A 22,658-nucleotide genomic window follows, 5' to 3' on the forward strand; every position below is an offset into this window, starting at 1 on the left:
CGTTCTGTAGCGGTACGCGGCAATTACTATGGCTAGACACCAAAATTGGTGCGAGCCACGTGTACTTGTAGCGACGCGACGAAATCGCGGAGTGAGCCACGTCTGAGGTTGAAAACCACTGTAAAACATGCCAAATTAACATCCATCCCTATTATCAATTTTTTAACATGCAGATACGTCTGCGAGCGATATTCCAAATTTAAATAAGGGATTTTTTGTTTAATTTTATAAGGGAAGGAATGGAAAGATTTGCAAGGTTCTGGTAGGCTTCCGTAGCTCAATTAATTAAGAGCAACGCACGGAACTTTTTCAATTTTTTCCTTTAATATAAAAATCCATCTCTATTGTCCAGAAATTCGGTGACATCGACGGGCACCAACGCAACCCTGAAGAAGAGTTTGACAAGCTCAAAGAAGACATCGAGAGCGAAGAACAAGACTCGCAGGCCGAGGAGCCTGAGCCTGAGCTGGAGGTGAAGAAGAAGACGGCCACACCTAAGGTATGTAGCGTTGCCTATTTGCTATAACTTTGACCAGGGTTCTCCAAACTACTGCCCGCGGGTCCAATTTGCCCTGAGGAAAGAGGCAAATTTCACACAATAGGGCACAGAAGCTAGTTAAACCTCCTCCCCCCCTCCACCCCTATCCTCCTCCTCCTCCTATCCTCGCACCCCTTGCGAGCCGCTTTTGTTGTTTCAGGGTTCCTTGTAATTGTTGTTGACTATTCTACGAACTCTTAAAATTAATGTTACATGCTGTATACAAAATAAGTAGATTTCAAATTATTCTGGCCACAAATCAAAACTTGCCAAGGCAAATGCAATTTATTTTTAAATATGAACATTCAAAATGCGATGGCAAAAAGGCAATTTTTATAGGTCTCTGGGCCGCTAGAGATTTAACATAAAGATCAATATCTGGTAGTTAGATTTGCATGGTGACCTCATGCCCAAGGATCAGAAACACGCCTGTCATTTTGAAAATATATCCCTGTCCCGTACAACAGAGACATATATCAATGTCAACGATAAAATGGGGCATTTTCTATGAAAAGGGACCTTATTGTCGATGGCGCTTACGCCGCACAGCGTCACGCGGAATTGTATTTATATCGGAGCATCGTTAATAATGGCGTAAGCGCCATCGACAATAAGGTCCCTTTTTATAGAAAATACCACAAATATGCCCCAATGACGTCCGTACCTACACTGTGAACGAACATTTTCGACTCATAAATGGGGCATTTTCTATGAAAATGGACCTTATTGTCGATGGCGCTTACGCCGCACAGCGTTGCGCGGTATTGTATTTATATCGGAGCATCGTTTATAATGGCGTAAGCGCCATCGACAATAAGGTTCCGTTTTATAGAAAATACCACAAGTTATGGATATGTTTTCAAAACGACGGGCGTTTCTCCGAGCCATGCTCATGGCCACAAATCCACCGCTTACCCTTCTAACTATTTATAGATACGTTTGGGTTCAAAGGTGAAACCAATCAAGCGAGCCTCCTCCGCCGGCGTCAAGGCCCCGGCCAAGAAGAAGAGCAAGAGCAGCCTGTCTCGCTCCTACACGGACCCGGACGTGGACGAGAAGCCGTCCATGTTAAACCACTCTTTCTCGAAGAAGTCCAGCTTGTTGCATCGCCCCTCGAATATATTGAGACCTGTAAGTATACCTTTGACAATAATTGAAATTGAAATTAAACTAAAAAAACTGAAATGAATGTCATATACTAAGAAAAAAGTCATCTCTCTCGCTAGCTCGAAATCACATGGATGATTCAGTTAGTAGGTCGAACCATACTGTTCTACCTTAGGGATGGTCAGGGGGCGCCTTAGCCTTCAGTAACAAGTGCATATACTTGGAAAATTTCGACCTATGCCGCTGTGGCCCAGTGGCCGAATGGCACAGGCACCTGCCGCGATAGCAGAGGACGCTGGTTCGATTCCAGCCTAGGGCACTGGAGGCCTTGGTCACTTTTTCTTAGTATATGACATTTAAGTCAGTTTATAATTTATATAGTAGTGTTTCTACTTAAAATAAAAACAAATTAAAGTATTTTCTTTAAAATAATTTAATTTGTTCTAATACTTCTAACAGTAAACTAAATTACATTTCATATACTAAAGAAAAACCGGACAAGTGCGAGTCGGACTCGCGCACGAAGGGTTCCGTACTTAGAGGATATAACCAAACGGAGTAGCCATTAACAGGTGTTCCCTCTGTCGAAAATAGTCGGCCAATGGTCATACACAATGTATGGACTGACGTTTATCTGACATGGCTATTTTTACGTTTTTACGTTACGTATACATTTGACGTTCCCCTCCCCCGAAAAAATCGGCAGATTTTTTTTGTACAGCAAATTACAGACGTCTCCGTTTGGTTATATCCTCTAAGGTTCTGTACCGTAACGCAAAAAACGGCAAAAAAACATGTTTGTTGTGTGGGAGCCCCACTTAAATATTTATTTTATTCTGTTTTTAGTATTTGTTGTTATAGCGACAACATAAATACATCATCTGTGAAAATTTCAACAGACACCTGACAGAGACCTGGTGACAGACGAACAGACAGACAGCGGAGTCTTAGTAATAGGGTCCCGTTTTTACCCTTTGGGTACGGAACCCTAATATGCATTTGGCAACAAGCGTTTGGCCCAAAAGGTTGCACTTCATTTCGGCCTTACGGACTTAGATGTTCAGAAAATGTACTGCACTGTAAAATGCGGGTTTGACCTGACCGCTGACCGCAGAACTCATCCAGTGTGGCAAATCCTTTAAGGTCAATGTGGGTAAGTAAGGTATACAATTTGTGGTCGGGAAGGGAATTCTCATATTTGTATACATACGTCGCTCAGAGACAGAAAGGAAGAACTTCTCTCCTTTTGCTCTGCCGACCTACGACCGAGTTAGAAGTGATGAAAGAGCATGTAGACTGTCTTACCTGATAAACGGTCTTCTCCACATTGACCTTAGCCCTCGAAAAGATCCCTAACTTACCTTACACGGTGGCTAAAAATAAGTGCATTCCCATCGCCAGGGAGGTTTTGGGATTATACTGAGCAACTTTTACTATGGGACCAACCCCGAAATCGCGAAAAAAAAATTGGCTGGTCCATTTTGTATGGGAGGGTAATTTTTTTTCCGCGATTTCGTGGTTGGTCCCATAGTGAAAGTTGCTCAGTATAATCCCAAAACCTCCCTGTCGACGGGAATGCACTTATTTTTTAGCCAACCTGTATATCAAACTAATTTAATCACCTCCACAGGAAACCCCACCCCTCGACCTGGAGAACGTGTCCGACACCCTCCTGGAGAAGAACATCAAAGCCAGCCAGATGAAGTTCGGGTTCCTGGGGCTCGGCATCATGGGCAGCGGCATCGTGAAGAACCTGCTCAACTCCGGGCACAAGGTCGTCGTGTGGAACAGGACTGCTGCCAAGGTAGGTGCACTGTTCTTGTTGCCACCTCAGCAGATCCTGAGAGACTACTATAACGGCCTCGCTTTTAACCTTTTGAACGCCAATGACGGATATATCGGCAGTGTAGGTCCAACGCCAAAGACGGATTAATCGGTCAAAGACCACAGAGCAACATAGACCTACGTGCATGTGCATATATAAAGTTCAACTTCAGGTTTTGACATTTCGGTGACGTGGCGTCCGAGTGACAGCTTTTGTGTATGACACGGCGTCGAAAAGGTTAAGTAGGGTACGTCATACGTGGGAGCAGTAATAGCATCTTAGTTAGATCATCATCATCTTCCTCGCGTTATCCCGGCATTTTGCCACGGCTCATGGGAGCCTGGGGTCCGCTTGACAACTAATTCCTAAGAATTGACGTAGGCACTAGTTTTCACGAAAGCGACTGCCATCTGACCTTCCAACCCAGAGGGGGAACTAGGCCTTCTTAGGATTAGTCCGGTTTCCTCACGATGTTTTCCTTCACCGAAAAGCGACTGGTAAATATCAAATGATATTTCGTACATAAGTTTCGAAAAACTCATCGGTACCAGCCGGGGTTTGAACCCGCGACCTCCGAATAGAAAATCGCACGCTCTTACCGCTAGGCCACCAGCGCTTAGTATCTCTTCCTCGTCGTTCCCTCATGACTGAGGATCGTGACCAATAACTATATCCCTCCATTTAACGCGATCAAGGGCTATGTGGGCTGCCCTCTACATGGAACCACATGCTTGTCTAATGGAATCCGAACGTCTTGCCGGGGCTCTTCCTCTAGCGCGCTTGCCTTCAACTTGCCCCAGTATGATGTCCCGTTCGAGGCTGTGGTGTGGCGATCTCATTATATGCCCAAAGAATCTGAGATCCCTCTCCTGGCAGATTGTTGAGAGTCGTTTGGTGATTTTTAATTCTCTCAGAATGGACTCATTTGTTCTCATTGCGGTCACCAACGGAGCGGCAGCTGACGTCCACGAGGGTTCATCATACATAGCCGTTAACCACTATACGAGTTTTCGCCCGGGAGGCGATTGCTCATGGAAATCTGTTCCTGGCCCGCGGTCTATTCGTTTATTTATGGCCTGACGTTTCGAACGTGACGTTACGTTCATGGTCAAAGGCAGACTGGCGAGGAATTGTATCAACATCTTCTTGCCGCGCGGGTTTTGCGAACTACCCGCACTTGATCTTGATTATTAGCTTGTACGTTAGGGTTGTCACACAACACAACACTCACGACATCCGATGGTATGTGATGGGATGTTTTTTCCCCTTACATTTGCTAATTAAGTCCTGTGTTAATTTAAACGAACGTTTGCGGGCATTTTATGACCGGTCGTTATGTAGGATACATTCTAATCATTCTATCTGCCAGGCCGCATCTGTTAGCAACACTGTTTGTAAGGATCATTATTTATCAATAGCTTATATTTTGATCATTTTTTCTTTTACGATTAGCTTAAAAAAGAGTATCAGTTGACCCTTACTTGTCACTGGTTCCCGCCATCTTGAATTGTTATTAAAAGGCGGGTACACTGTGACAAGGGGCAGTTCGTGTACAGACGAGTTACAGTGTAGACGTCTTGGAATATTTATTGTAAATTGGTTGTTATTATGTTGGTAACGAACGAATAAAGTTAAAATATTGGTACAAGTATTAGATTTCATCATCAACCCGGTGGTAACTTAACACAACTGTTATCAATTTGTTGAGGGTGGCTAAGCCAAACGAGCTCAGTAGAAGGTAAAATCTAAATCTAAAGCCCACTGTGGCACAAGCCTAACCTAGATGTGAACTTTTTTTCTGTTTGAAAAATTGAAATCGACGAATGATATAAACTATTCTTACATGCCGACTACGACCTTTGCTCTCGTATTTATGTTTTTTAAAACTTCTGGCAATCGACAGTTATGGACGATCCGCCACTTATGAATTGCTCTGCTATTTTTAAGATATTTTACTTGAGCATACCCTTGGAGAAAAAGGTAAGTCATTTTATAAACACATTAAAGGTTTGCGCACACCGAATGCGTGTGCGTAGACGACGCACGTAGGATTGGTATTATTACAACGTGCACTAAACCTACTCTCAAATGGCTACTTTATTACTAAAGCTGGAAGATTCAAATTACAATAGCTGTTATAGGTAGTCTATTTCGACAGTCGTATGTGTTTTTAGGGTTCTGAAGGGTAAAAATGGGACCCTATTACTAAGACTCCGCTGTCCGTCTGTCTGTCACCAGGCTGTATCTCATGAACCGTGATAGCTAGACAGTTGAAATTTTCACAGATGATGTATTTCTAAACTGAAATAAATGTCATATACTAAGAAAAATAGTTATTTTCGATACAAGTGCGGAAAAGAGGAAATTCGAAACGAGTGGCGATAAATTAAAACACGACCGCAGGGAGTGTTTTAAATCGACACGAGTTGCGAATTACCTATTCGCACGTGTATCGAACAACGTTTTACAGTACATATGGCCCTTTAAACTTTCGACATATGCACAAAAAGTGCTCTTTTACGCACTAGTGCGAGAAAGTAGCACCATATGTACTGTAAATGACATTTATTTCATTTATAATTTATATAGTAGTGTTTCTACTTAAAATAAAAACAAATTAAAGTGTTTTCTGTAAATAATTTAATTTGTTCTAATACTTCTAACAGTGAAGTATTTCTGTTGCCGCTATAACAACAAATACTAAAAACAGAATAAAATAAATATTTAAGTGGGGCTCCCATAGAACAAACGTGTTTTTTTTTGCAGTTTTTTGCGTAATGGTACGGAACCCTTCGTGTACGAGTCCGACTCGCACTTGGCCGGTTTTTTTAGGATACGTTGATGTGTAGAGTCGGACCAAATTAACTCTGCATGGCATCATTAATGTCAAATTTTTATGAAAATAACATATTTACAATGCCACTCATTCACTTTGCTCTGTTCAATTCAGTGCAAAGTTATCTTAGACGGAGTTTAGGTTGTGTTTACAGTGGTTGTTTGTCGTGTCAGTTATCGGTCCATGAAACACTAACGTTTCATATTTATTTATTGCAACCATGGTTTTATAGGTATTACAAAGTCTTGGTAGTTCCACATGGACCCCATGGGGGCATAGCAATATTACATGCATACTTAGGATCTAATCTTAAATTTATGTGTATAAATTATATTATATTTATTATATTTATATTATACACATAGATATTTAGGGTTCTCAAGGGTCGGCAATGCTTAAGTGGCTCCTGTGATGTTGCTTATGTCCATGGGCGACGATGACTGCTTCCCATCAGGCGGCTCGTCTGCTCGTTTGCTGACTATCACTTAAAAAATAATAATAATAATATAAAAGTAGGTCAATTTAGTAGTGTTGCAGTCAGGCTTGTGTGGTCAACATAGCTCTTAAAAGTTAGCAGTATTAGGCTTTGTAACTGTGTTAGAAATATCTCAGAACAATGCTTGCTAGAAAGATTACATAAAATCGATAATTTTTCCAAAGCCATTAATTTTCACTGTGGGAGGCTTCGTTTGCGTACAGAATGTTCGGTTCATCTGTATCATTCTAATAAACCATTTGAAAACGCTTCAATTACGTTAGCAGCTAAAAATGTATCCTAGGCAATTCCCTAGGAACACTGGTCAAAAGGCAAGGGACTGGCAAACAAATTGTCAACACTCCAAATAATCAAAACATCCTATGAATTGAACATGTCTCATAATTCATAATGTGTTCTAATGACAAACGGGAAAACGTGAACTGGAAGAGAGTATTTCAAAAGTTCTGGAGGAGCATGACATGACAAAAACTATAGAAAATATTTACCGAATATTCGGGACTTTGATCGAATAATTTAGCCGAATACGAACATTAGAAAACTTGTCGAATATGCTGAATACAGAGTATTTGGCCCATCTCTGGGTATGTGACTACAACGACAATATGTATATTTACATAATCCATACTAGTCGGTATAATATAAAGTAATACATGGCATGTGTTAAGTGTTCGGTGATCGGCGATGTGTGCAAATATCGAATTACGCCGCAACAGACAGCCGCGTCAGTTATTTCACCACTCGCTTCATTACTAAATATACACACACAAATAATAGCAGTTTACTAAAAAAAACAATTAAACAAATTATTTAATCTTGGACATTTCTATTTATTTCTATGTATTTAATATGTTGACAACTTGACACTGATTCGGAATTTACCGTAAAAAATAGTCATGAAAACCGACTTATTGACTTTCTAGCAGAGACTCGAAAACTGCAAAAACCTAATTAAAAAACTAACGCTTTTGTACAATTATATTAATTTATTATCTTGTCCATTTCTTCATCACTTCCAGAAAATATTAAACATCTGTATGACGCTCTCTCCCTCAGTATCGTAGTGGTCCATTATTGGGTTTTTATCTAACTTCTTGCTTCGTTCAGCTTTGATAGTTGTGCAACTTAAGGCAAATCAAGACTATTTAAAATCTATATGCTATTTCTAAAAATAATTTACACCATTATCTTGACAACAGCGGCCCGTTTCTCAAAAGCTTGTAACTCGTAATACAAGTGGAAGTCCCTTTCTAACAAAAGCTGTCAAAAAGTGACATCCGCTTGTATTACAAGTTACAAGCTTTTGAGAAACGGGCCCCAGTTGTATGTATATTTCAAGTCATTTTCTACATATAAATGTATATAGAGTCACCTGCAATAAGGGGATCCCATGCCCCAATGTCCTTCGTTGTAAATCCCTTAGTCTTCTAATGTTTTTTGTAGCTTATCATATTAACAGCAACGGTTTTAAGCAATATAGTATCCCATATTTACTTCAAAGTATATTGTCTTTGAGATATTTGGCATCACAATTGCTGTCTACTATCCTGCACTAACTACACGTTTCTGTTTGACCCAATGGTTGACTGGTAGAGAATGCCTTAAGGCATTAAGTTCGCCATTTGTAGAATTTTATATCGTGCAATAAAGTTTAAATAAATAAATAAACAATTAGAACCAAAAAACTGGTTTACTGGCGATAACTTTTGTGTTAATTAGTTTAAAATTAACCTCTGACACGTTTTTAAGGGGCCCACTGACTATCAGTCCGCCGGACGATATCGGCCTGTCAGTTAGAGCAAAAATTTGACAGTTCCGAAGAACTGACGGGCCGATATCGTCCGGCGGACTGATAGTCAGTGGGCCCCTTTAGAAACGTCAAAGACGAACCCAAATATGTAGATTTCGTATATGTAAGATCTTTCACAGCAATCGAGATACGAAAAAAGGTTATATTAGACAATGTTAAAAAAAACATAAAAAAATAAGTATTCATTTTATTCAAAATTCGGTAGACAAAAATGGAGATAAAAGATTTTAGCCGTTTATCTTATAATTCTATCTGTAGTACAAAAGTAGGATACGATTCAAAACTTGTCACAAATCGATGAAAACCTCGGGTAGCCCCATAATATTCGCGAGAATATCTGACACGATCTTATTTGTAAAGCCATGAATAAGAGCGTATCACATATTTATGCTGCCTTTGAAGAGTAACATATTATAGCAGGTGATGACTGTACGGGATAGAGGAGAACCCAGACGCAGCTTTTCAGAGCAAGTGTAAGAAAAAGTAGGGGTCGTGTCGTATCAAAAAGTCAAAGAGCTGGCGCAAGATAGGGAAAGCGATAAAATTGATAATAAGTAACTTCCGAAAGAATATGGCTTCTTAGGAACGCCAATTTGAACCCCTCCCCCTCCCTACTTAGCGGTGGCCTCTTGACTTAATCCACTTACGGTGACATTCCACTTTTAGTGCTATTATTTGCCGTTTTCATTATAAAATGGTAGTCATCACGACATCATAGTTTTATTCATCGTTATTCTTGCGTTGGTAGCTTTAAAATTATACTTACTTAAAAAACCGGCCAAGTGCGAGTCGGACTCGCGTTCCAAAGGTTCCGTACATTACACAATTTAAACAATGTATTTTTTATGTGAAATGAAATGTCTAAAAAACCCGTAGGGGTCGGATCAAAAACAAAGTTATTAAGTCCGACTCACGCTTGACTGCACATTTCTAATAGGTTTTCCTGTGATCTATAGGTAGATCTATTTTGTGTATTTTTTTCAAAAATTTTGACCCATTAGTTTCGGAGATAAAGGGGGGAATGGTCATTTTTTGCCTATTTTCTTGAATAACTTCTAAACTATATATCTTAAAATTAAAAAACAATATATTTAAGATTCTTACAATGAGCTCTTTTATTTGATATGTAACACGATATAGTTTGAAAAACTTTATTTTTTTATTTTGTCATTTACCCCCCGAAAGTGGCCCTCGTGTTTAAAATTAATTTGTTTACTTTACATGTCCGTCTTTGGGTCACAAACTTACATATGTATACCAAATTTCAACTTAATTAGCCCATTAGTTTCGGAGAAAATAGGCTGTGACAGACGGACAGACAGACAGGCACGAGTGATCCTATAAGGGTTCCGTTTTTTCCTTTTGAGGTACGAAACCCTAAAAATACGCCAAAAGCATGTCGGGCCATGCTCAGTGTAGGGTTCCGTAGTTACCTTTTTGTCAGAATAGGCTAAACGGGGGCTTTTAGTAAATGTCATAGGTTGTCCAAAAAAAAACTCAAGATTTGAATTTGCCGCCAATTTTGCATTTTAGTTCTGGCCCTAAAAAATATATTTAACAGTTGATGAATGTTTAGGGTTTGTAAAAATGGCGGGTTATACGAAAGAACAACGCGTTTTCATTATTGAACAATATTTCAAAAGTAATGAAAGTTTGGCAGTCAGTTCGAAAATTTCGGAATATTGATTTGACTTCGTCAACTGTGAGAAGAGTGATTGCTTAATTATGGAAATAATTAATAAATACTTGTTTCAAAAAAAAATATAACTTCCAAATAGGAAAAAAATAATGGTACCATTCGAATCCGTACATTTTATAAAAAAATATATTGTATTACAACAATATCTAAAAACGCAATATTTCATCGACAAAATCGCAATTTTCTTGTTTTCCACGGCTTCTAAGCAATAGCGACGTTACATGCTGACGTCACGATGTAATGCCAATTTGTTAGAAGCGTTTCGTCAGTAAAGTGCGGGTGCCAGACTTTGACCATCATTTGTGATTTTTGTATTGCTTTAAGACAATGGGTCATACAGACATTTGATTCTCAAAACAAACCTGATCGACTGATACCATTAATAAAAAATTGTGGAATACCCTATTAATAAAAATAGGTTTTTGCTTTTAAGCTATGTAAATAACCTACATTTCTTCTAAATACTTCACTAGCCGTCACTCGTCACGACGCATCGTGACCGAGTACTGCTAAAATAGTAGGTACAAATTGACAATAGAGGCGTGTTCAGATATTCGCGAGCACCTTGGCCGCTCCGATATGTCTCATATTCTCATAGCGACTGTAGGTACATATCTTCTTTTATCTATATGCATTTGGCGATACTAATCTAACTTTTTATGTTAGGTTTCACTAAATTGCAGCTACGGAGGATTAACATTACCAATATATTGTTATTTATGTTAAATATGTGCATGGCCCGAATACTTATTTATCTTACTAATCGTGCTAATAAATTTTTATTATTAACTTCGCGTTTTATTTACGCTGATTTAGCATAAACCCAAAACCCATTGAAACGCCTTATAATACTTACTAATAATCTGTCAAATACCTACAGCAAGTATCGAATGACTAATTAAATCTATGCATTTAATTATATTATTGCAAAGCTATCTTAAATTGAGGGGTAAATTTATGTATTGCCTTTGCAGAAAAATAATTTCATTGCAGAAAATTTATTTTAAATATATAATGAAGATTTAATTTTAGAAAATCATCGTATCTCGGTAGGTTTATCGTCGAATAAAACCACAAAAATACATTGAAAAATATGATTTATTCTTCACGATTAGCCGTTTACTCTTGTTTATATATTTAGAAAATGTTCAACAATATTTTGTATATTTTCTATTAAGAAACGTTATATAATATGAATCATCGCTGGATCGTAGTATTTGGCATATCACTGTAAGACTCACTGCATACTCTGTACGAAATGTCACAAAATATAATCATTGCTTTAACTTTATCACTCACGAGAGTCGATATGAACGCAATCCGGAGCGGCCAAACATAATAACACGCCGCACAAATTGCACTAAATCCTCTAAAATACATCAAAACGGAAACAATAGAAACGGAGACTTATTTACACTAGAAACTTGAAGGCTAATTTCAAATCTAGTCTATCACAGCTCACTTAGAAGTACTCGACAACACGTTAGCGACACCTCGAGTAGAGACGGCTAGCGCCATGGCCGCAGCTCTCGGTCCTGGCGCGGCGGCGGCGGCGGCGGCGGCAGCAGGCGCGCCAGCAGCCGGTACTACAAGCGCCCCTCCCGGCCCCCCCTCCCCACCCCCGCCGCCTCCACCGCCAGCAGCACGCGCGCCTGCACGTGCGCCGCCGCCCGCAGCTCCGGCGAGCTCGCGCTCGTCGCCAGCCGCGCCGCTCGCTGCCCGCCCAGCAGCGGCTCGCTCGCCGGCATGGCGTGCGTCTGCGTCTGTCCGCCGTAATCCCGAGTCCGCACCGGCAGCCCGCAGCGCGACGTCGTCGGCTCCAAGGACGCCAGGAAACTCGGTGGCGGCATCTCGATCATGTTTATGTGCACGTCGGGCTCGGGCGAGCCTCGCCGCGACGTCAGCGACCGCTCCGTCGGCGTGTAGTACACGGACATCTTGCTCTCCGAGTCCGGCGCGAGCGGCGGCAGTCTCGCGAGCGCCTCCAACTTCGTCTTCAAATACATGTCCAGGTGTTCCATGTCGGGATCGAGCGCTGTAGATTCGCTTCGCCCGCAGGACCCGGATCGGCAATTATCGAAGTACAGCGACGGAAGATTCTCGAGCACTTTGTTGAGCGTCTGCTGCTGGTACTTGTAGCTCTGCCGCAGCCGGAGGACTTGGTGCGCGCTGAACTTGCGGATCTTGTTGCGTTGGAACACGTAGTTCTCGCGCACCCAGTTGAGCTGCCCGGTCGAATATTCGCGCACCCGTTTCACCTGCACACAAACGCGAACTAATCATCCATCCGATTCCATGAAACATACACCTCCTTCTACACAGGATATTTCTAAGTCATTAAGATCACTGATAGATTTCTTACCTGGTCGTGGTACTGATCCCTCATGGATGAAAGATGATTACTGCCAATGTCTCTTATATTGCGAAGATGTGTGGCTTGTGAAGAATAACTATTCTGTATCCAATCCATCTGCTGCGTGCAGTTTTCTTTGATTCGATGCACCTGTTGATAAAAACGGTCACGTTTAATGGTTTATCGAAATTTAAGCGGGGAAATTCGTAATTTAAAGATTTTATCAAATTTACAAAGTGAACTCTTGACCTGATTAAAGAGACAATCTTCAGAGGGTGCGATGTACTTAAGAAGGCCAAATGAAGTACATTTATTTATAGCCTGTTACAAGGACAGGATAGATAAATGCGCGCCTCGTAAGACCGATAAGTGTTCTCTACGGACCATGAACGTTAATAAGACTGAGTGTATGACTTGACGCTTGCTTCCATTGAATAGATAAATGGTGTTCTTTAAGATATTTAAGTACACGTTGAGGACGATTTCAAGCTAACATGGTCATAACTACTAATCTGCGATGACATGTGCAACTGTGCCGAGATATCGGGCACAAGTAATACATGGTAAATAGTGTAAATATCCCGTTTTAATTATAGCTATTACTAGCGACCCGCCCCGGCTTCGCACGGGTTACACAAAATCTTAACAAATTATACACCTAAACCTTCCTCAAGAATCACTATTGATAGGCGAAAACTGCATAAAAATCCGTACGGTAGTTTTTGAGTTTTTCGCGAACATACAGATGATCAAGTATTTACTCGAAAGATCTCTCATTTTGACTTATGTAGTTGTAAGAAAGGTATAAAGCACAAATTAACGAATTGAGACTTGTAAATTTATAAATAAGGGGTGAAATATTGACCTGCACCGCATAGTTCTCTCGTAACTTCTCAAGCTGCTGCCGCTTGTATTGCTCGATGTTGTCGAGCATGTTGGAGATTTGCCGCGACCGCGGCGCGTCGGCGCGCACGCAGGTGCAGCAGCTGCAGCATGTCTCCATCAGGTGGAACCTGCAATCGAGAAGATGACTTGTTAACACCAAGGACATGTGTAGGAACTGAAAGACGATTAGGGAAATATGCTTAATGCTGTTAGATCAATGCTAACATTTTGCAGTACCGTAAAGTTTGCCTACTTTTCTCTAAATTTGTTATATTGTGGTATGTTGAGATGACCATCACTGCTTTTTTATGATATAGGAGGAGGAACGATCAGAACGAATCGCCTGATAGTAAGCGATTACCGCCGCGCCGCCCATAGACACCAACAACACAGGCGTTGTAAATGCATTGTCGACCCTTAAGATGGGAGGAGTAATACTATCATGTTGTAATACTTTCATGCTGTATTATTTAAATGACGTTGTGATATAGTTTTAATGTATTAAATTACAAAATTACCCAGTGGGGAGCAAAGTAGGCACATTTTATGGTACATAATTACATATTAATGTGTTTGTTTGAATAACGCTTCGTCTGACAATATCATCCGTGAGTGTAACTTTCATTTATCTTATGGATTGTATAACAACGTTTTGAGCAATAACTGTCAAAAGCCTTACAGCCATAAAGAATATAGGTATATTTACTATTTGTGTTATAAAATAACTAATCTTTTTCTACAATGAGTTTCTTGATATATAGCTTATATTTGTCAATGTCGTTAAAAAACGAAAATTAAAAAAAAAATGGTCAAATGCAAAGGTGCGTTTGGCCATTTTTTTTATTTTTATGTGAGACCAAATAAGTAAATAATTCATTCTAATTTTAAAGCGTGTAAAATTATATGATGTAGAAAATGGATATTTATCTATTCTCACCATGTTAAGATTGATGTGGCGAGCTATGAGTAATACATATGCATTAATATTTTAGTTTGTGTGTAAGTTCAGGTTTTCCCATTGGACAACAAAAATACAGTCAGGAGAAATGAAAAATGAATCAAAGAAGTTTCTTAATAGAAAATGTATAAAATCGTTGATTTCGTTTGTTTGTTTGCCATGTGATTTAAAATTTGAATAAGTACGAGCCCAGACGGCCGGAGCAAATACTGTTGTCCCGCGGTTGCCCGAGTAAATAAACAAACATAAAGTAAACGTAAAAAAATACTAAATTAATAATTTACAAGAGCTAGTAACTTTATCAAAATCATTTATTACTAACCTGCGGAATATGTAACGCAGCGCCTGCACCAGTAGAGTGATCGCCAAAAACGCCGCCGCGCTAAACGCACCCCACATCAAACTATAGATTTTAATTTCATACATCGTCACTGGATCTATGTTTAAAACCACTTCCACTGACACGTTCGCAGACGGGTTCGAAGCGAAGCAGAGGTACATCCCACTGTCTTCTCTGTGAATGTCCCCTATCACTAGGGAACCGTTGTCGAGGATTCTCACTCGAGATTTCGTATTGTCTATAGTTTTGTAGTGCTGGTCGTGTGCTACTCCATGCTTGTGGAATATGTCGGGGATCTGCGGCTCCGGGTTCCAATGGAAGACTGCTTGTGTCGGAGTCACCCAGGTTATAGACGGTGGCGGGTTCCCGTGGAACTTGCATTCCAGCATCGCATCTGTCTGCAGCCTGTACAGCATTAGCGGTGAAGCGGAGACTAGCTGCGGCGGCTTGCAGTTTGTATTATTCAGTATAATCAACATCTCATTCTTATACGTATTTCTACAGCTCATGTCCGACTTGATGATCCCTTTCCTCTTGTCCGCCCAGTTCGCGAACCACGCCATCCGACAATCGCACGCCCACAAATTACCCCCTATTCTAAAATCTTCTAATTTATCTAATATCTTCAATGATAACGGCAAATTTGTTAAACTATTGAAACTTATATCCAGATGTGTCAAAGACGCGGTGTCTTGAAACACGAATGGCTCTATTTCTCGTAAATAATAGTTATTTCTAATGTAAAGTCGCTGTAGTCCGCTTAAGCCTTCGAAGTTTGTATTCTCAATGACCGATATTTCTGTGTGATCGAGGTAGAGCGTTCTCAGATGTTCGTTATTACGGAAGAGCTTCGGTGGCAGCATTCGCATCCTGTTGCCGCCCATATTTAGCCACTTCAGATTCCACAAATTCTTAAAAGCATCTTGTGATATGTTTTGGAAGTGGTTGTAACTCAGATTGAGCCCTCTCAAGTTTACAAATCTATCGAAAAAGAATTTTGGGAAGTAGTCTAATTTGTTGCTAGAGATATCCAGCGTCTCTAATTCCTTGAGGTCGACTAGAGCGTTAGATGTAATTTTGACTAGGCTATTATTGTTTAGGAACAGTGATTTCAGTTGAAGATTAGGTCTAAAGTAAAAATCTATGAAAGTGGCTAGCTTATTGTAGGAGAGGTCGAGGTACTGCAGGCGATGGCAGGGCCCGAACACCTGGTATGGTATGACGTGGAGCTCATTCCTCGACACGTCGAGCACTTCCAGGCTTTCTAGATCCGCGAACGTGAAACGCGGAATGTCTTCGAGGCGGTTCCTCGATATGTTGAGGTATCGTAACCGCGTCAGACCGGTGAAGAGGCCATGCTCGGTTCTTTTAAGTTCGTTTCCGCTCAAGTCGATTTGCTCTAGCTGTTTGAGTCGATGGAAGATCTCGCCGTTGACGCTCTCGAGCTGCGAGTCGGTCCAGGAGAGGTTCTGGAGGGTGTCGGGTTGGGCGGGCAGCGCCTCGGGCCCTAGCCGGTGGTCAGGCAGCGGCGCGGCGCGGCAGGCCAGGCGCGCGGGCGAGCACGAGCACCCACCGCGGCAGCCCAAGACCCCCACGGCGCAACTTATTGCCAGCGCCAATATTTTAAGCAGGCGCTGCATTATTTTATTACAACCTGCATAGTCTTATTTACTGAAACAAGAAAAAATGTTTGCTTTATTACGTGGTCTCATTAGGCTTATTTACGCTGATTAGTGACACGTGCAAGTTTATACATTCCAACTTGTCCATTATCATTATTAATTAGTGTTAATTTTCTTGTTTGAACTAAAGTTGACGCTCACAATAATTGCCTAAAGATAAATATAGCAGTTTAGATATTGGAAAACAATGTTAGACTCAATCTTATCATTTTCTTTATTTTTTAGACAACTAGGTAGCAAAAACCGGCCAAGTGCGAGTCGGACTCGCGCAAGAAGGGTTCCGTACCATTACGCAAAAAACGGCAAAAAAATCGCATTTGTTGTATGGGAGCCCCACTTAAATATTTATTTTATTCTGTTTTTAGTATTTGTTGTTATAGCGGTAACAGAAATACATCATCTATGACAATTTCAACTGTCTAGCTATCACGGTTCATGAGATACAGCCTGGTGACAGACAGACAGACGGACAGCGGAGTCTTAGTAATGGGGTCCCGTTTTTACCCTTCGGGTACGGAACCCTAGAAATGCTCTTATAATAAGCCCCTTAAGTTAAATCATTACTAAATATGTTATGCAACATTTGTCTTTATATTCCAATTTAGTTACTACTCGACTAAGGTATTATAACTTGTCGTTTTCTATTTTTACAATTTTTCATGCCAAATCCTAGGTGCCTACCTACGCGCCGCTGCGGGGAACCAATACTTACTTATAAAAATACAATATACCTACATAATCACACATTATTAACTACCTTTTGTGATATTACTAATTACGCAGGCCGTTGCCGTTGGCAAAGTATTTGTCATTCATTACTGTACATACTGCATGTTTCGGAACGACAAGACAGCCCATAGGCGCAGCTTCGCTCACTTGCTCACCTTTCTACCAGAACATTCCTACCCCCTAGCACGCAAATATCACTGAATATGTGTACCTTAGCTATAGAAATGTGTATATAAAACAACATTTACCTAAAAACCGTCCACATTTTACTCCAACTTGCATAATCCTCTTTATTTTGTATTGACAACGAACACTGTTAAACCAGACATACTTCACTGCGAACGAATCGCATTTACGCATTCAACACTCGCGTAATCATTGTAAATTCACACTAATTATTTGCTCACAACACTTTTATAACAGTTGCATACTATTTAATATATAAATTTCACAAGTGAAACGAATTTTAGCTCTCGCGATATTGAAGTACGCTGTCACTAGGACGGCTGCGGGCACTAGAAAGAAATTAATGGCGGCGTCGGGAGTTGCGCGGCGCGCGGTCCTTGTCTCGCGCGCGCGGCGCCACTATCGCGCGCTCGCTCTGACATTGGCCCAGTCAGCTGTGGGGAGCGAAGATGGCCGACGCGGCCCGAGTGTAGGCGAAAGTGCTTTCGGAAGCGCGCCGTAATGTCCAACCAGTCCAACGCCGTTCATTCTTGCACTTAGAATTTTCTTGGATCGGCGGGGCGATGCATCAAATAATGTAATGTGTGCTAGTTTTTTTATTGTGACATGCAGCATATGAATTGAATCGTGAAGTTTTAAATAGGTAGCCTTTAGTTAACATACCGATTTAAAAAAAAACTTACGTTACTTTTACTGCCGCTGTTAAGAATTTATTCGTATTTTTACGATGTGCCACTCATAAAAATATGAAATAAAACTTATCGAAACTCCTCAAATATCTACTAAAGATACCAAATAGATGTAAAAAGAAAAACCGCTTGCGGCTTGAAAAAGTCGTATTTGTTTGCAAGTCATCGTTCTACCGACGTAGGTTCCTACACTTCCTACTTAGTATTTTTTTTATTTAAAATCAAATACCTTTCGTCCTGTCACTCTTTATCTCGACGAATCAGAAAGCGACAGCCAGTTTCACAATAAAACATTAGCGGTAATTAATATTACGTTAGTAACTAGCCTTGAATTAATCACGTTAATTCCTAAAGCGGTTGCATCCTACTAATGTAGGTACCTACTTAACAAATGTGTAGAGACTTTATCTAGAAGCTCAAAGCGCAACTGAGGAATGTCTTTTCAAAAGGGCTTATAATTAGGGTTCCGTACCCAAACGGTGAAAACGGGACCCTATTACTAAGACTCCGCTGTCTGTCTGTCCGTCCGTCTGTCACCAGGCTGTATCTCATGAACCATGATAGCTAGACAGTTGAAATTTTCACAGATGTATTTATGTTGCCGCTGTAACAACAAATACTAAAAACGGAATAAAATAAATATTTAAGTTTGGCTCCCATACAACAAACGTGTTTATTTGCCGTTTTTTGCGTAATGGTACGGAACTCTTCGTGCGCGAGTCCGACTCGCACTCGCCCGGTTTTTTTGTATAGTTTTCATTGCGAAATAAGCCTATTTGAAAAGACACTCCTCAACTGATACGTGATATGAGCCGTATCTAATGTAATGCAACGCTCGTGTCGTGTCGTATTAATTACATTATCACGTTTTCTTAACACAAACACTTAACTTTAATAATGAACGAGTAAAACGTTTGGAAACCATTAAACGGACACAGTGATTGTTAGAACCTCCTCCTTTTTAAACCCCCACGCAAAAAGAAGAGTGTTATAAGTTTGATGCCAATGTCTGTCTGTCTGTCGTATCGTAGCTGTCAAACGGATTATGTGTTACTTACATAATCCGTTTAGTACCTGGGAGACTATTTATTCAAATATAATAAGAGCGAACGACGTAAATATAATCTAATTCTTCCGTAATCTGTCCTTGACATCTATCAGAAAGGTCCCTATTACAGAGTAATCAAAATTTATAATAAAATACCTATCTCTTTAAAAACAATTGAGAAACCAAATCTTTTTATAAACTCTTTAAAATCATTCTTACTGGAGAAATGTTATGCAGTATCAGATTTTATGAACGATGATGTTTGAAATGTAGCCACAACAATTTAAATAACAAATTGTAGATTTAAATTTAAGATTTTGTTTAATATTGTAAAATACATGCTTTAAATATCGCGGCCATAAGCCTCAATTTCTGTCCATATGAAGTGGTACTCTATGTTACATAGTTAGACACTTAACCTATAGGTATAGACACTTAGCCTTAAGAGACTTGACTGACAGACTGACCAACGTAAATCCCTAGTAGCTAAGGTTATTGGCATTAGCACCTATCTTCACCATTAGACATACTTTATTTTTTCAATCTAGTTTTTAATTCACTAACTGGTCGCCCAAGATACAGGCTATGCCTAGTTTGGGGACCCCTGTTCATACTGTTATAAATGTACCGCTGTATGCGCGCAACCTGGACCTCATGTATACTCCATCTGCAAATTCCCATCTTTGTGTGCAAAATAAATATATTTTTCATACAGTTACTAAAATATGTAATTTGCTATGTCCTCAGGGGCGTAGCTAGAGGATATGGCGCCCGGGGCAGTCACCAAATTTGCTCCCCCTGAAGACTGACAAAAGATTCCCTGCCGCTGCCTTTTGCCCATTTTGGCGCCCCCTCTCGGATGGCTCCCGGGGCACTTGCCCCCCCCCCCTAGCTACGCCACTGTATGTCCTAATCAGGGTCCATGAGATACTGTAACTTTATTTATAACAATTGTGTATTGATGAATACCATAGTTGCAATAAAGTATTAAAATAAAATACGTTTATTTGGATTTGATTTCGTTTGGTTCTGTTTGATATTTTACAGTTAGTATTTTCATCGCGTTGGTGTGGTGAAAAACGTTGTTTCACTCGATGCCAAAATTTGTTTAACCCTCGTGCCTTGAAACCCTCGCAACGCTCAAGATTTCATTTTACGAACCACTCGTTACGCTCGTGGTTCAATTTTGCAATCTTTCGCTTGCTCGGGTGTCAATATTAGCACGAGCGGTTAAACAACAACTTTGCTCCCTTGTAAAACTAATTACCGTTACTATTAACCGTTAAACAAGAGTCGTGATGAAATACTTGAAATGCTTTTAAGAACATTATCCGATCAGAATCAGTTTCCTCATTTACAATTGTTCACAGCTGTCTTCAAATACATAATATTTTGATATTTTATTTATTATTAACAACACAAGCACAACAAGTCGCACATTCTGCGTTATCGGGCCGATAGTCGTTATCGCGCGACAATCCACGAACGGGCGCGGCCATTCATATAATTAAATTAGCTACATTTATTGTATTATTTGTATTCATTAATCTCGAGCTAAATCAATAGTTCGATATGGAATTCTCTGATTTTCGTGCGATAAGTGACTTCAACTGCGACTTCACCGGCAATCTGTCGTTAGGATCCTCAAACACGAGAGAGGCAGTATTTGGGCGACTGAGCCACTGTTTCCGCCTTGACCCTACCGACCCACATCGCCATACTAGTTGTATGGAAAAGTGGATACTCATGTTAGGGAACATACCCCCACGTGAAACGTTTTTTTTACAATTTTTAATACATCATTTAGTGAGGGATAAAATTGTAGTTTTCGCGGTAGGATTGTATTACGTAATCTACTCAACAGGCTGGCGTCCATAAAGGCGACAAGCCTGAGGACGTGACATTTACTTGAGCAAAAAATGTCCCTAAACGTACCTAGTAAAAAGCTTCTGACGCACATCATATCGCATTTAGCGGTCTTCATATTGGTACAGTCGCCATCAGATATATCGGAGCGGTCAATGTGCTCACAAATATCTGAACACGCCTCTATTGTCATAGTCATAGTCATATCATTTATTGCATACATGTGTTTACATTAGGTCTTATTTATATCTTAGGTTACAACATGCACCCGTTAGGGCATAGCAACATAGTTACTTGAATAATACTTAGTCTAAATTATATTTTAACAGCTATACATTATTCACCAGCTTAAATTATATTAAATTATAATTTATCATAAAATTATCCCAATATTAATATTTTTACAATTACAAATTTTTACATTATTATTATGAAATCCAATTTATTCCAAATTATCAAACGCGTTATAGTGCGTTTTCAGATATTTTTGAGTGCTTCGGCCGCTCTGATATATCTGATGGCGCGACTGTACGAGCGGGACATTTCTCTATACTTGCAATAGCCGTGTCTCGTTCACACACCGGAGCGGCTTGCGGATTCGCATCGATGTTCCGCGTTAGGTATTATTTGTTTTTATTACCCGGGCGTGAAGATGTTTATATTGTATCCTAACATAGTTGACGACTAACATGTAGGCACACAGGCTTTCTCGATGACAAGGCCTAAAAGTTTCACTTAATATGGCCATTACTCGACACTAATGTATGTCAAAGGGGGCCTTGATGTTCAGGGATGTTGTTTACTATGTTGACCAAGGCCGTTTCATTAAAATAGGTACCATTAGGTTAGGTACTTGTCACACTGTCAATCAATATGAAAGTAGCTAGGGACCTCATACTATTGTCACAGGGCGGACACGCCATACATCAAAAATCACTTGCGTTTCTATGTGTGAACGGCACGTCTGTACACGCGTCATGCGTCATAGTGTGAGTAAGTTGCTTAAAAATAGTACTGAGAGCACGCCAGAAGTCCGCCAGATTTCTGTCGCGGGGCGAGGTAATTCGAGTCGGGGCGGGGCGTTGCGTGGCCGTTCTGTATGATAATACTATTACTTATTATGTGCTATTGTCACTGTGAGAAGGTACGAAATGGTACTGAAATTAAACATGCGTCATAGTGTGAGTAAGTTGCTTAAAAATAGTACTGAGAGCACGCCAGAAGTTCGCCAGATTTCTGTCGCGGGGCGAGGTAATTCGAGTCGGGGCGGGGCGGTGCGTGGCCGTTCTGTATGATAATACTATTATTTATTATGTGCTATTGTCTCCTTGACTCATAGTCCTGCGAGATCGTTTGGCAGTTATGTTTGAATCCTACCTTCACCCTTGACAGAATGACGTGAATGGTGACTAGGTCCTCTAGGTCAATTCCTTATTCAAGTAGGTCTACCAACAAGAACTTTCAAACCAAGTTCATCAACTTGATACAGTGTTTACACGAGGCCAATTACCGAGGTAATCCACTAAATCCACATATACAACACTGTCACCACTCACCGTCTAAATAAATATAGTTTGGCCAGAGACTGTTTAATTTCAAACATATACAGAT

At 40.3% G+C, this 22,658-nt stretch overlaps 3 protein-coding genes across 3 annotated transcripts in view; 2 read left to right on the forward strand and 1 right to left on the reverse strand.

The window, feature by feature from the left end:
* The window catches only part of LOC134747048 (cytokine-like nuclear factor N-PAC), a 75,309-nt gene that overhangs the window by 13,131 nt on the left and 39,520 nt on the right, over positions 1 to 22,658 (forward strand). Inside the window, exons 5-7 of the mRNA XM_063681607.1 lie at positions 353 to 499; positions 1,472 to 1,669; positions 3,276 to 3,449. Of these exons, the coding sequence (XP_063537677.1) occupies positions 353 to 499; positions 1,472 to 1,669; positions 3,276 to 3,449 (519 nt within the window). The remainder of the gene's footprint in view (positions 1 to 352; positions 500 to 1,471; positions 1,670 to 3,275; positions 3,450 to 22,658) is intronic.
* LOC134747022 (leucine-rich repeat and immunoglobulin-like domain-containing nogo receptor-interacting protein 2) lies at positions 11,392 to 17,785 on the reverse strand. The gene is made up of 5 exons (XM_063681571.1): positions 17,507 to 17,785; positions 14,830 to 16,518; positions 13,530 to 13,677; positions 12,674 to 12,814; positions 11,392 to 12,569 (listed from the first exon to the last, which is right to left on the reverse strand). The coding sequence occupies exons 2-5, from the start codon at positions 16,485 to 16,487 to the stop codon at positions 11,898 to 11,900; spliced, it is 2,619 nt and encodes an 872-aa protein (XP_063537641.1). The 5' UTR covers positions 16,488 to 16,518; positions 17,507 to 17,785; the 3' UTR covers positions 11,392 to 11,897.
* Positions 11,432 to 22,658, forward strand: part of LOC134747035 (endoplasmic reticulum-Golgi intermediate compartment protein 2) — a 250,842-nt gene continuing 239,615 nt past the window's right edge. The window contains exon 1 of the mRNA XM_063681591.1: positions 11,432 to 11,614. The gene's annotated coding sequence lies outside the window, so the exon portion shown is untranslated. The remainder of the gene's footprint in view (positions 11,615 to 22,658) is intronic.

This window comes from Cydia strobilella, chromosome 14 (genome assembly GCF_947568885.1).
Source record: "Cydia strobilella chromosome 14, ilCydStro3.1, whole genome shotgun sequence".
NCBI classification, from domain to species: domain Eukaryota; kingdom Metazoa; phylum Arthropoda; class Insecta; order Lepidoptera; family Tortricidae; genus Cydia; species Cydia strobilella.

What these genes read in the sequence shown, in the direction of transcription:
- LOC134747022 (XM_063681571.1), bottom strand. Translation starts at nt 16,487, where the DNA reads ATGCAGCGCCTGCTTAAAATATTGGCGCTGGCAATAAGTTGCGCCGTG. An exon ending in GAGAGAACTATGCGGTGCAG is followed by an intron (nt 12,815 to 13,529) that starts GTCAATATTTCA and finishes TTTTATCAACAG; the next exon opens with GTGCATCGAATCAAAGAAAA. An exon ending in GGGATCAGTACCACGACCAG is followed by an intron (nt 12,570 to 12,673) that starts GTAAGAAATCTA and finishes GTTTGTGTGCAG; the next exon opens with GTGAAACGGGTGCGCGAATA.